Source organism: Aythya fuligula, chromosome 11 (assembly GCF_009819795.1).
Source record: "Aythya fuligula isolate bAytFul2 chromosome 11, bAytFul2.pri, whole genome shotgun sequence".
Classification (NCBI taxonomy): Eukaryota; Metazoa; Chordata; class Aves; order Anseriformes; family Anatidae; genus Aythya; species Aythya fuligula.
Genome location: NC_045569.1, coordinates 4,442,628 through 4,457,399, shown reverse-complemented (window position 1 = coordinate 4,457,399; position 14,772 = coordinate 4,442,628). Strand labels below are relative to the sequence as shown.

The 14,772-nt window shown below is 36.8% G+C and overlaps 1 protein-coding gene across 4 annotated transcripts in view; it reads right to left on the bottom strand.

Moving 5' to 3' along the window:
* Positions 1 to 2,846: 2,846 nt before the first annotated feature.
* The window catches only part of RNF111 (ring finger protein 111), a 49,976-nt gene continuing 38,050 nt past the window's right edge, over positions 2,847 to 14,772 (bottom strand). For 2 of the 4 annotated variants that reach the window (XM_032194799.1, XM_032194802.1), the window contains exons 9-14: positions 14,233 to 14,358; positions 13,355 to 13,481; positions 7,472 to 7,564; positions 6,455 to 6,550; positions 4,736 to 4,863; positions 2,847 to 4,086 (exon numbers count right to left, since the gene is read on the bottom strand). In XM_032194799.1, the coding sequence (XP_032050690.1) occupies positions 3,969 to 4,086; positions 4,736 to 4,863; positions 6,455 to 6,550; positions 7,472 to 7,564; positions 13,355 to 13,481; positions 14,233 to 14,358 (688 nt within the window). In that variant the 3' untranslated portion in view covers positions 2,847 to 3,968. The remainder of the gene's footprint in view (positions 4,087 to 4,735; positions 4,864 to 6,454; positions 6,551 to 7,471; positions 7,565 to 13,354; positions 13,482 to 14,232; positions 14,359 to 14,772) is intronic. The other 2 variants (XM_032194800.1, XM_032194801.1) reach the window with 2 other exon arrangements.

The following is a 14,772-nucleotide window of genomic DNA, read 5'->3' as shown; positions in this document are numbered from 1 at the left end:
CTCCCGCGCTCCTATTGGGCAGCTTCGTACGATGCACGCGCTCCATTGGCCCGCCCCTAGGGGCCCCGCCCGAGGAGGAAACGGTTTCAATCGCGTCCGGCAATTCCGGGGGGGCGGGGCTCGCGCCCCGCCGGCGCTGAGGGGTGGGGCTCAGGCGCCGCGCGCTGCCCCCGCCATACCGTGCGCGGACGGCGCATGCGCAGTGGCGGGCAGGAGCCCTGAGGGGAGGCAGGGCCCGCCTCAGCCTCAGCCCCCCCCTCCCCGTCAGAGCTCAAACAAAAAAAGCAAAAGTAACGAGTGGAAATAGGACAGCAAGGGAGGGCGCTGCAGGGAAAGCGATCCAGGGAGGGCTTCCCTACCCCCACCCCCTCTCTCTAAAGAAAGAGCCAAAAAATCATGCAAAGGTTTTTATTACAGCTTACTAAAGCAAGCACTGGGGCGTGGCTCGTGCATTTTCCACTGCAAGTAAACTAAAAACAAAAAACCCTCCACACCAAACAAGAGTGCTCAAGTGCTGTTGCCACCAAATCCTTACTTCACCTTCCCATTTTAAACGATGTTCTATTCCATTGAGGGTTTTGTTTATTTATTTATTTTAAATAAATGTAAATCTTACCTTGCTTGTGGTATTTTAAAACATAACAGTACTGAAGATTCAGTAAAAGCCTCCAAAACCGTAAATTTGGAGCCTGTACACACTGAAGATGTAACTAGCACAAATCACCTGAATTGCAAAGAGCACTAATAGATGTATGTATTTAGGATGCAATTTCAGTTTTCTTAAATATATTTTGTATCATGCTCCTGAGATTCAAGAATTTTGATACTAGAGTAGTTGCCTAAAACAAGACAGAAAAATCTACTTACAACTGCCTAACAATCTCCCCAAACTGACTGGCTTTGTTTATTCACAAGCGCACATTAACAATTTGATAGCCTTTGTAAGATCAGTCTCCTTGAATTCCTAAACTTCAGATAAATGACACTATGTATTATCACACTGAACTGCCGCTAAGTGTTGGTTGATCCTTCACTGAGACTATTTTTCCTTGTCAGTACCTGTGAGAATACACATACACAAAAGAATTTTTACAGATCAAGACTTACAAAAGCAAAGTAAGGACGGCAGAAGGAAAAAAACTTGCATAAGAAACAGGTCTTGAATGATACCAGTCTAACATTTTATTTATTGCATACAAAAGGATTTCTTTTGACAATGGAACTTTATATGAAAAGTAATTTAATGCATACTGTTGAGAATCTTATCTTCAAAGTCAAAGATGCTGCAGAAAACTTAAGGCAATGCATCTAAGCATGTAAAGCACAGTAAGTGGTGGAAATTTTCAAAATCAAAAAGCCTATTCATTTTCTTTCCTTTAAATTATGGTTAAGTCACAACTTTCTGGAATAGAAATAGGCTGCAGCTTTAGTAGCCCCTGCAATAGCATATCAGATCAGAACACTGATTCCTGGCAAATACCTAAGTGTTCAACATCACATTACAATGTTATGCATACATTTAAGAGCAAGACAATATCAGTAGCAGTTATAAAACAAGTCAACGCATGGGCCACTAAAATACCTCTAGTACCAGGCACCCAGACTAGGTGCGTAAGAGAATCCCTAAAAATAATCCCACAAACCTGTGCTTCTTTGTCTTCTAAGAAATCCAAAAGAGATTACATCACATACCCAGGGTCTCACTTATTTCACAGGCCCTGGTTGTTGTGTTGTTGTTTTTTTTGCCCCAAGTCTCTCAAGTACCTTCTTGGAAACTTTTTAAAAGTGATTATTGTCAAACTTCAAGCATCAGTGGTCAACTAACTTCCCTCCTTTTCAACAGTCACTGAAGAATAGGAAGTGTTTACTGTTCAGTCCTTCCCAGTAACTTTTTTTTTTAATTAAAAAAAAAAAAATGCAGCTTCAATTTCACACTCACTTTCAGTTTCCCATAGCCATAATATTCAAGAAGGTTTAGCATAAAACCATGCCAGGTTTTGAAGCAATCAAATCATGTTACCTCTCTCCCATATTCCCCATTGTACAAACACAAAGTGGTTTTAAGTTCAGTTTTAGCAATGCAATTAAGCTTGAGAACATTGATTTAACACACATGCTGGAAAAAAATTCTCCCCACTTAATGCCTCAGTGCCAGAGGTGTTAAGTCTGTTGCCAGCAATAGACACTGCGTTGGGAAATGCTACTCCTAACAGATTAGAGGACAAAAAAAAAAAAGGGGGAAGCAGCTTTAACCAGACAAAAAACAGGCATTAAATTAGATAAGGTAATATTTATAAATGGATCACTTTTTTAGTGTAAACATAACATTGTTTTCTAGGTTTACTGTAAACTGTTTTACACTTAATCTGATTATGAAAGACAAAGACAAGAGAAACTGAAGGTATTTATTATTCAATCCACTTACAAAGCAGGTAGCTTAATGCAAGCTTATTGACATGTTCATATATGATCCCCTAGGAACATCTTTTCCAATGTGACAGTAATACTGTCTCAATGTTTTCGCAATTTTCAGCAACTGTTTGAGCACATTTAAATAAACTATAATCTATTATATGTGAGACAATGTTTATGAGCAACTTGAGACCTGATGTGGATTAAAACTTCCTCCAAAGGCGAAATGTTAGTACATTATAACTTAATTCTATACACTATATTATGCAGCAAATCTCAACTATAGAAAATATTTCAATCAGTGATGGACTGTTGGTAATTTATAGAGGGAATCTATGATCAAGGCAAAACTAGGCAACCACAATTTGTGTCTCAGTTTCTACAGAAATTTACAGGCTTTCAATTTACTAATGAAAAATAAAACAAGAGACAGCTGAATTTTGCTAATTTTATTAACTTTAAAACTAATAAAAATCCCAAGACAAGCCTGGAACCTTTAGAAGTTCTACGAATGCATGTGTATGTGTCAAAAAACACCAAAAAAAAAAACCAAAAAAACCCTGCAGCTCTAAATCCTGATTGAATGGTTTTTATATTAGAAAACAAACAACCTTGATGTGCACAGATACTTCAACTTAAGTTAGCAGAAGACCAAACAAAGATTCTAAGCTATTTTTCCATTTCCCTAATAATTCTTTCAATTTGCAAGTATCTACAATCCAGCTAACTGAAATCAACATTTAGTGTTCACTAGAGAGCTGTTTCACAGCAGCAAATATTAAGTTAGGGATTCAAATTTCTAGACATAGGAAGAAAATGATAAATACAATCTGAACAGCAGTCTAAATGTTTAATATTGACATTCAAATACATCTGCATTGTGCTGAAATCTTCAAACAAACACAAAAATCTGATCAGACAAACTGGTGATGAGTATGCTATATGTATCAGTCAAACTGAATATAGTTCGTATTCTGTTCCCACTATTTAAGGATGTTATTTGACTCAAAACTGATATTGTAAATATACAGCAGCCATTTTTTCCTAATTAAGGAATGTCTCAATACATAATATTATCCTCTTCTAGATGATCTTTATACATTAAACTAAAATATATGATTGATTAAATTAAGGAATCCGAGGTTAGTAATGAGTGAAAATCATACTTTCAAAGCTCGATACTATGTAAAACAAACCAAAAAAAGAGACCACACAGTTCTACTTACTAAAGCAGCTAATCTTGCCTGCAAGTTTGGGGTCACAAAGCCCATAATATGTGCAAACAAATGCAATACAAGGAACCATGCAAAAATACAGTAATGAATCAAAAGAAAGATGTAAAACCTAAAAAAAAAAAGTTTTATAAATACACTGAAACTCAACTGTCTTCTACATAAACTGTAGGTCTAGCATTAGTTGTACCATATAGCAGAGCCAGCACTCTAGGTTCAATGCTTCCAAATCTGCGCAGGTAAGTCATGCCATCTTTGGTTGACTGCAGTACCAGGAAGGATGAGAGGGAGCGAGAAGGAGGACCATAGTTCTGGAAAATGGTGTCAACTTTCACTAGGCAGTTGAGCCTCAATGTCCACTCTGCAAATGGGGCACTTCTTGTTAGTAATCAGCCACTGATCTACACATACTTGGTGGAAAAGGTGCATACATGGAAGTCGCCTGTCATCAAAACAGAAAAAGTGCATTAGCATTAACATAGCATTTTCACATCAACATTGCCGTTTTTTCAATGGCTATGCAGACCTCACTGTATTTTTTGTATGTGTATGTTTTTCCACAAGTTTTACTAGCCTTTCCAGTTGACCTGCATTTTGTCTAGTTCCAAGAACAGGAAATGAAGTTAAGTACCAGGTTGCTCCTAATGTGTTACAACAATTTAAACCTGTTACACAGCTTAAATAGCATTATTACTCCAGATAAGTTGAAATTAATCTGGAATTCACTTGGTTAATTCCTTACGCAAGATACTGTGCAGAGAGCACAGTATGATTTGAATGAAGCACTATCATCCATACCCTAACTTTTTTTTTTAATATAATGTTATCATCTTCATCTTTTGTTAAAAGATAGACAGTCAACTTAAGGAAGACCATAAGAAGAGAACCTACATCCTACCCAAAGACAACACAGAATGAACAATAAGTGCTTTCCATTAAAGCTTGTTTTATACAATGGTTATAAGGACAGATAATGATTAGTCGTAAAAGTTAAACATGGTAGTGTTGCAAAGAGTAGCATAACATATCCAAGTATGGTCTCAAATCCAGAATATTAGCACAGTATTATGATATTCAGTGGTACTATTTACCTGACATCTTCACCTTCCTCTAATATAGATAAGCAGATGGTACACTTTTCCTCTGTGTCTTCTTCCGTTCCTTCCTCCCCATCTTGCTTGCAGTGCAGTTTCCTCTGTGAGAACCAATCAGTTGTTACCTTATTAGTAGAGACGACATTATTGACAAACTGAGTAAAATCTGTTTTTAATACAAGTTCAACACACATTTCTTTTAAAACATTCCATATTCTTAAGTATTACTTATTCAAATGTGCTTGAACCAAATGAAGAATTATCACTTGTAGCAAAAAAAAAATCACAAGATAGTTCAACTTTAATTAATTCTTGTGACTGGACTGTTAATATATGTATTTAGTATTGTTGCAACCAGTCCCTTCATTTGTGGCTTATATGCAAGTATCTTCATTTCATTCACAACGAGGCAAGAAATATACACACAGTATCTTAAAGTCACTCTTTATCAAATGATAAAGAACACTACATAAGTGTGGATGGGATTCTATATAATGGTATAATAAACCAATTGAGAGAGAACAGAAGTCATGGAAATTCTGTACCAGACTCAAAACTTGACTGTCTTCCTAGTGTGAGCAGGGTGAAGGTTAACATTTTAAGTATCAAGCTGGTAAATGTTGTGAACAAATTATTACAACTCAACTCCAAATGAAGTCTTACTGTACCTGATGAGTCATCCCTGAAGCCTGTTGACTATTTAGTTATTACCAATAGCTATTTCATTGCTCACATGGCTATTCATAATTGCTGGACAAGTTATTTAATAATGTGGCTGAAGATGGCATCTGAGTGCCACTGCTGGGATGCAGGAAGAAACAAAATTTTAACCTACCATTTCCTTTCTTACCCAAACAGAGGCATTTAGGAGAGAAGGCATATTTCCACTATTAAGTACTTAACTATTCTGAATACTGAAGAAGCCACCTTGAAAATTTCAGCTGTCCCATTCTTCTCCCCATCTACATTTACAACACTTACTTCCCTGTCCCGCTCATTGCTTAAAGTATTCTATAAAATACAGTTTTCAATGCAAAATGCACAGTTCAAAACCACAGTAAAGTTATCAGCTAACAACCGAAAGAACATTATTCTGACTGATCTGGAAAAGAAACACAGAATGAAACGGAAATCTAGGTGGAGAAGCAGATTAATACCTCATAGTGGGTCTATGGTGCCAATGAGAAGTGTGGGACTAATCAGACCTACCAAGCATCCCAAGCAGAACTGTCCATATGAATTTGGCTCTGAATCTTGTCAAAACTACACAGTTAAACATTTTGGCCCATTAAACTTGAAAGGTATTTGTTTTCCCTTTTCCCTTGGTCTGTGAAAGAACATTTTCCTGTTTCTAGTTTTTAGTCTGCGAAGACCAGGGATACTCTTCATCACCCTTATCTTAAGGTGATATCTGTATGTGCAAGCATTCACTACAAAATAAATAAGGCTAAGCTTTGACCTGTTTGTGTGTCAGAAACATATGAATACCAAAACTTTGCTTATCACATTACAACAGATCTCTATTTAGAAACCACATTTTTTTGTATTGCCCTCATGAAGGAAGCGGTATTGTATGCTTTGCTTACAATCCCTGAAATTGCAAGACAGGGTAAACACGCACTCTTTGAGATCAACACTTCTGCAGATTTAAGCTAAATACAAACGTTACTACATTTTAGGGAAAATATAACAGCCCACAGTTTAAAAAATCCTCACCTTTTTGTACTTATGGGGATATGTGCATCTTTCTATAGTTCCCTGTGTTGCTCCACGATTCACATTGCCCAATCGTTCCTCCAAGTGAATCAGCTCCTAAAAGAAATATCAAGAAATAAACAGCGTAAGAACTGATAGTTCAACTACCTTGAAAAAATATATTTTTTATTCTAACCCATTTGCAGATTGACAGACAAATTTTAATTCCCTAGTTATTCAAGTGCAAGAAAAGCAAAAAAAGGTATATTGTATAGAAGTTACGGGTTTATGAAAAAAGCAAACTAAAACCCCTAAACACAACACTACCTGGTATTTTAAGTTACAGGGAAACAGTCATGTAATAGCGAGAGAATCAAAAACTGCTTGCCAGCTAGGAATGTTTATCAGTGTATTTACACATACTTGTGTTTCTACTGAGGAAAAAGCAATTAAAATGTACCAGGAAAGTATTTGCTTTCTAACAGTCATTAAGGCTTGGAGGCAGGGGGAGACATTTCTTAAGATGAAATACAATGACTGATTTCTTTTTCTCCAGCAATAAGTTTACTAGAAACATAAGATGTCACTGAAGATGTTTTCAGTGGACTAGGTCATTAACTCTCTGCATCTGATATTTTATTATTACATTTAAAAAACAAAAACAGCTTCAACTCCCGCACTACATAATAAACAGGACAGCACTGTCAAAACTGCCAAGTTTCACCCTCACTAGGAGGATTCTGGCACAGATATTCAGAGACACGTGAATACTACATCCTACTTAGGGGAAGAAGACCAAAATGTACTGTCAGTTAATAACCACCTAAACCTGTGTTATCCACGGCACCTTTTCTTGACTGACTCAAGATACTTTCAGCATCTATTCCCAGTCCACACCAGTGAGGACATTCTATGAATTAACAATATTTTCTTTATGATTCTTTTACATCTACATATAAAACTAGCTCTACCATACACCCTCCCCGTATTCCCTCATGACATATTTTGGCATTGATCTAGTTTTAATCTATTACAAACCTCAAAATTGCCCCTGAAAGGGCCTCTGAATGATGTTCCATCCAATCCCGATGAAATGTAACGGATGTGAGGATAGCCCGCCATGTCTGGTACCTATTCAAACAGCAGATGTTAAGTTAAACCTATTCAGAACAGTGCCAGAATTTTACTGTTCACTTTGTAAAATTTAAGATCCTTTTGCTTTTATTGAATCACTTATTTATACTCCTCAGCTTGAATACACTATTATAACCGACAGCTTATCACCACTCTGAGCTCTCTGAATATAACTGGGAACGAAACAGAAGTGAGACTAGATCCTCTATTATCAACTCTCCAGATATGCATTACCTATTTCTTGGCATCACTTGCCAGCTCTCAAAGTCTCAACCTGCTTTGTATAACCACACCCTAGATATCTACCTGTATTTGTAAACAAACACACTAAGACTATGCATGAAGTTACCATAAAAACTCGTTGTAGATTCTCAAATATAAGTTTTTAGTACCACGGAAGAAACAAGGCTAACATTCAGCCCAGAAAAACAACCAATTTCCTTACCTTACTCAAGAAAACTGAACATCTTTAGACACCCTTCACATTTAGAGGCAGATAAAAGTAACACTTGAATAAATCTGATCATCTAACGTCATAGACATCTCTACATACGCTGTATGTTCAAGCATCCACTGACTTCCTTGCATATTAAGAGATACAAGCAGTGAACAAATTACCAGTGTTCAGAGATTTACTACCCTGCAGGCACTTCAAACACCAGTGCTTTCATACAGGAGAGCAGAAAGGTAGTTAAAATACGACGGATCACCTTCATAGCAGAGCTTCTTAGTTGCATTTTGGCTACCACAAGACAAGTAAATAATGGTGCTGCCTTTTGGTCAGAAACTTAACAGTAGCAATTTGTTTTTTTAATAAAAAGGTGAGAAAAACAAGATGATCAGTGGATTCAATTTACTTTCAACATGGAGAGTGTACTGATGTAAGGACTGTAAGAAGCAATTCATTTGGAAATACTGTAATGTATTTTAGAAGTGCTATCTTCCTTTCTGTGCTGTCAGCTAGTAATGCCCCTGCTGCTGTATGTCACAGCTCAAAATTAATTTTGTGAGTCTGTCACCAAGTTAGACATCTCAGATATTATCCTTTAAGTTGGATACTTGTATGATTTCCATGATTTTCAGCAAATTCTTAACATATAAAGGGTGTAAAACTGAGTTAATGCACCGTAAGGAGCCACAGGTCTAGACAAAGTTACTCACATATCATTAACAGACCAATACAGTACCTTTCTATGTTTTTCAAATCCCGTCTAGTAGCTAAAAGCTGACATGAATAGCAAAAGTTTCTAAACAACTTTATTTCGCTAGCAGATGCAGAAATTACACTTGACATTGCCTCAAAGGTCAGAGGTTACCAACTGGAGCGACATGTAGCCAGTCAGTCCCCCAGCTAGAGTGAGTTCTGCTACTAAAAGCTATTTGAGAAACCTACTAACACCACCACAAAAGCAAGAGTTTCTCAGAGCACATATTGCAACAAACAACTGAATTTACACAACAAACGCTGGGTGGGACATGATATATTTTCACAGTACTAAACGTGCCTTCACATTAGCCTGATGGGAAACATAGCACCTCTGTACAACTATCTGAACATGGCACATACAGGCTCTTTTATGCAATATTCTTGAAGAGCAGGTTACATTTCTGGCCAAGTAAAAACACTATCTTGAAACAGCCATCTTTGTAAGAACAAAATAGCTTTTATGCCTGCAGAATAAGCAGTGTGCTAACACAGCAAAATTTTAACTGATTACATTTGTGCCTACAAGCAACAATGGGCAAAGGAACAATAATGCCCAAGAGACAATAGCCTAACTACTACCCATTTAACTGTCACCAACTGCAAACAGAAGATTTCTGCTCTCTTGAAACAGCTTCAAGAAAGTTAAGCACAGATGAAAGTGCACTTTCAGTAAGTTTTGAAACTGCAGAAGAAAGAAAAGACAGATAATGCCAGCCTATGTTAAGTAACTTACTTTTTTTTTTGATATAGTCAAATAATAATATACAATTTAAAGCAATATACTCTGAATCTGCAAAGTTCAGTCCATGCTTGCCAAGAACTGTGTGTTTCCTGTAAAACAAAGGATCACTTGTTTCTGGTTTTGCACTTCCTTACGATGTTTCCTACTACCAACAAAAATGTACAGTGACTCAGAAGTTCAAGCTGAAGTCTGAACTAGTTACAACACAATCATTCTGAAACAGTTTGAAATAGCCTACAAGAAAGATATAGCTTTCCTTGCTATCCTGTTTTCAACACCTTCCGTATTTCCAGGATTTTTCTGCCTTTCCGCTGCCACCAGTGATTTTTCCATTGCATTGTACTATTTATCTTCCCCATCCCAGCCTTCCATTCAACGGTTCTCATTAAGGATCTTAACAGTACACTTATCCAGTTAACTGCTTTAATCCATGTCAATACTTGAAAAAATAAAGCTGATCAATTTTCTTAAATAAGTCAAATTCAAACAAGGAAAAGTTGCAATTTTCAGAGAGACGCTGTGGGAAAGAACAATTAATATATGTTGCATAGCTAAAGACCTAGGTCTATCTGTGCCAAAGGGGAACATAAAATAAATGCTCTTCAGTGGTCCATAATCTCTTAAAAAGCAAGCAAACATGAATTCATGTTTATATGGGAGAAAAAAAGGATCAGTTGTATTACACAGTTCCATTTTTCCTATTTGAAAAACAGTTAAATCTGTTGCAGTTAATGAAAATCTATTTCAAACCTAACATCCACCTTCAACTACACTACAGCGGCACATATACAGCCTATATCTCCTGTCTCTCTCATATGGTGCTGCATTATTTATGTGACACATAGATCTTTAGTTGATTCCTCTGAAAAACGTTCAAGTTTGCTGTGCAGAATGAATCCATCACAAAAAATCGCTTTGACAGGAGCTTTTTTCCCTCACCATATGCAAGGCACTGAAATAATAATGATGGGAACACACACTACTCTCAGGCAGAGTCACAATGATCAAAGTAATTGCATTAACTCAAGGAGGGAAGTAGACTAATCCTTGTCTAGGTAGGCATGAAAGAAGTGTTCTTTAAACTGCTTTTAATCTAGGATTCCTCCTGAAGCAACACTTAAACAAGTGAAAATTGCCTCCACCAAGCTAATAAGAGGGTGAGGGAAACAAAATCTTTTCTATTTGGACTGGCAGAGCTGCTGAATGCTACTCCTATCCCCTAATGCATCCTGATCTTGTCTTGCTGAGGACTGAAATTGCAAGTCTGTTTGAGTAGACCAGATTAAAATTAGATTACCTGCATCCGATTAAGATCTGAAATTGATACATCAGAGTACTGATGTCATTTTAGCCCTAACAATCCATTATGCCCTTTACATCAGACATTAGCTTCCAAGAGTTTTTTGTAACTCCCCAAAAAAAAGCACACTGCCTACCAGGCAATTCACCATTTTTGGAAAGTATATTAAACACAACCGATTTTCAGCTGAGCTACTGCATAAGTTACTTCAAAAGACTTTTTAAAAACAAACAAAAACCAGAACATCAACAGTTTATGACACCTGCATCAAGAACACAGCTAATGAACTTGCAAACTGCTGCTCAGTACACCCTGTTTTCTGAAAAAGAAAGCGCTCCTCATAACATTAACTAACCTTAGCAGAGGGCCTTCAACTATAGTTCAGCCTCTCCTTCCCTGCCCCAGTTCCTAAAGTTACAATGAAAAGACCCTGATGACAGAAGCAGTCGCATCTGTTGTTCTTTAATAAAAAATGGCACTTTTGGTTAAGATTCAAATTTATTTTATTTTTTTTTACATAAACTTCACAGATTTGCTCCATGTTCAGTAGTCATTTTTGCTGACCAATCTCCTATATTCTCACGTACGTATAAATAAAGAAAACTTTGGCTTTCATTACCACCAGAGAAGGGGCAGAACCATCAAAGCGCTTTGAGCCCCTTCTGTATACAACTGCTAGCAGTGCTTTAACCTGCCTTTATTTTCTTCTAGTGCATGTAATCTGCATATGTTTCATATGACTCAAAACACCACTGCTTCAAAGCCTAACACTCAACCTGATTTCAGCAGGGTTCAAAACAGATCCCAAACTTTCAAGGAATTACTCCTTCCAGATGTCTGTACACTGCAAAATGCCTTGTCAGGACAATGAGTACAAAAACCTGACACACACAACTTGAATTCCACTTCATCCAGAGATTCATGACTGACTTATAAGGACCAGATAGCCCTACACAAACACATGCGCAAGTTTTTGTAGAGTTAAAGAATCCTACTTCATCTGACATATCTGTTACTAACAGCAGCTATTTGGCAAGACTCCCCAAAGTATCTTATCAGACATTCATCAAATACTTCTAAATATTCTCTAAGTTTTTTTTTTTTCCATTCTACTGCTAACAAGACAGTAAAAGGGGGGTCCCAACTACTTCTCGTGTATCATTTTTGATGTATGCACACACCTGCAAAAGTTAAAATACAGGTAAGTTTCTCAACACATTAACACAAGGATGAGCTCACCTCTCAAGTTTCTAGAAGCTCCACAGCAACAGTGGAAATAAGTCTCATAATTGAATTAACTAGCCCTGATAGTGAGATAAAATAGACATGTTTAACTTGCTGCCTCCTAACACAACTGCAGGTCACTGACATATTTAAAGGGCCGTTTTTCATGGAGAAGGCTATATAATTTTATTGTCTATGCTAAAATACTGAATTAGAGTGCACTGAATGGTCTATGGTAACTATGAAAGCTGTGCAACAAAGAATTACCAACCCTACAGAGATCAGAGATACCTGAGGATTATTACATTAGATAAGTAGCAAGGATCAAGCAGTTTAAGAACAGACGACAAAGAGACCACTATTACAGTATTAGTTATAAATTTATAATCCAATCTCTAGATGTCAGTTCTGGCCTCTAATACAGAAATCTTGTATGGGCAAGACTTGCAGGTTGATTTTTTTAATTACAGTTTTAGCATCTGTCTCTAGATGAGGCCACCATTTGATTAGATTGTCTAGCTTTTAGAGGGCTAAATGAAACAGATTAGCCATACAGAATACCCACACAGAAATGGTGCACTTACTCAGTTCAACTACATTTCTGTCTTGAATTGTCTTGAAAGAAAGTTAAGAATATTTTTACATAACCATACAGAAATTCTTTCAAAAACTAGTATTCTGTATAAGTCACAAGATACAGAGATTCTTGTTTTTCTACTGTAGATTTAAAAAATTGTGTTTAGTAAGGGACTAACCCTCACACTTAATTCTGCTTGTAACACTTCATGCTACAAAATCATATTATTTTATCATGTGGAATAAGGTTGATGAACACCAAATACTACTGAAAAACCAACCAAATCTCTATACAGAATTCCAGCTGTACATATGGAACTTAAAGTTAAGTGAAGCACCAGCGCCAATCCTTATGCGCTGGGTGGAAAGCTGGTACCTTTAACGAACTAAAGCTCATTAAAGAGCACAAGTTTTAGAAATCAGATGCAGAGGGTCAATGCATTGCAATGCACATGACAATTTAATTAAAATATGATTCATTTTACAAGAGCTGAAGTTAGAAATGTTAGCGTCCTAAACTATTTTTTCTCATTAGATATGAGCCTGTCTGTTCTTGTAGCTTTCTATCTGGGAACAACACAAAAGCACTGGATTATTTTTTTCTTTAGTTAAACCAATACCTTTCACAACAAGGTATACATGCCTAATCAAATACGTTAATCCCCCAAATAATTTTCTTAACAAACAAAATAATTACAATGACCAATTATTGTGATTTTTCACAAGCCATCTCCTTACCATTAGGGGAAGAGCCCCTATTTGCAAGTGATGAAGTCGAGGAGGTGCGTGGTAGTGGGCCAAGTGAGGATGCAAGGGCCCTGGAGGGTAAGTAGCTGCAGTCACACCAGCTTCAATTCCCAGTTCCCTGTCACATGAATGAAAGTAGCATTACAGTAACGGTACATCTTGCCTCCTAGATACAATTTCACTGCTTTGGACAGCATAAACCACAGCAACACTATCTTAATACTTTTTTAAATATATGTAAACTTTGCTGAAAATCTTCTTAATCCTACCATAACTAAAAGCAGCTTTTAAGTAAGCTATGAAGATCCAGTACATTAAATCAGTAGAGACAACTACATATTGATCGTGTTGACTAGTTCATGCACTATGGGAACAGAAGCCATAACCCAGGAGCCTCTTCTCTGATGGCTCAGAAGTAATTTTTTCCAGATATTAAATACATAGTAGAACTTAAACCTAATCTTCCCAAGTGGTCTGATGCAATTTCAAGTAAGCTAATACATACATACGAGATAATGATAAGGTAGATAAAGTCTGGATTTGATTTACAAGCTTATTTTATAAACAAAAAATACAAGAATAGGCTTCAGCAATATTTTACTTGCCTATTTTAAAAAATCAGTTCTTGAAATAACAACCTACTGTCAGTGATCCTCAACTTTCAAGAAGCAATGGATAAAAAACTAGAAATATGCTTCATATATGGAGTGCTAAAAGCAACGTTTCAAAGCCAAATCAAGATATACCAATTTTAAATTACAGGTGCACACAGCATTTTTTATTTTTGTTTTTTAAAAACAGCCTGCATTATCAGCTATGGTCCTTTGCATTGAGTCTCAAAGAACTAAAATAGTTATCTGATTACTAACCAGGCAGACCTCTCTGGAGCTTGTCGAGGATGGGAAGACATTGTCTGAGGCACATGAATGTGATGCCCATGACCGTAATTTGGGTGCATTCTGTGAGGATGCGGAGGAGGCCTCTCATGAGCACGTCTAAAAACAAAACAGCAACAGTTAATTCCACACATTTATTAGGGTAGAGAAAGTAAAATTCATCAATGTTACAGCCTGAATTACTGGAACAAGTTAAAATGGAAAAAAAAAAAACACTCCCCACGCTGTTTTAATTTCAATTTATGTCTAAAGCTAGAATTTCAGACTCAAACACAAAACTGACCAAATAGTTATCTTTATAGCAATATACTGAGATACACTGCAAGCACTGTCAGCTACCGCGATCTGGTCTTTACCTGACAGATACAATCAAGGGACTGACACTGTTTAATCCTAATCTCAAACTGCAGAAGAGGAGAGCAATGAAAGTGCACATAATAGTCATGTCACGATTAAGGATGTAGTCTGTAGCACTGCCGTGAATGATTTTTAGTTTATTTCCAGTGAAATTAT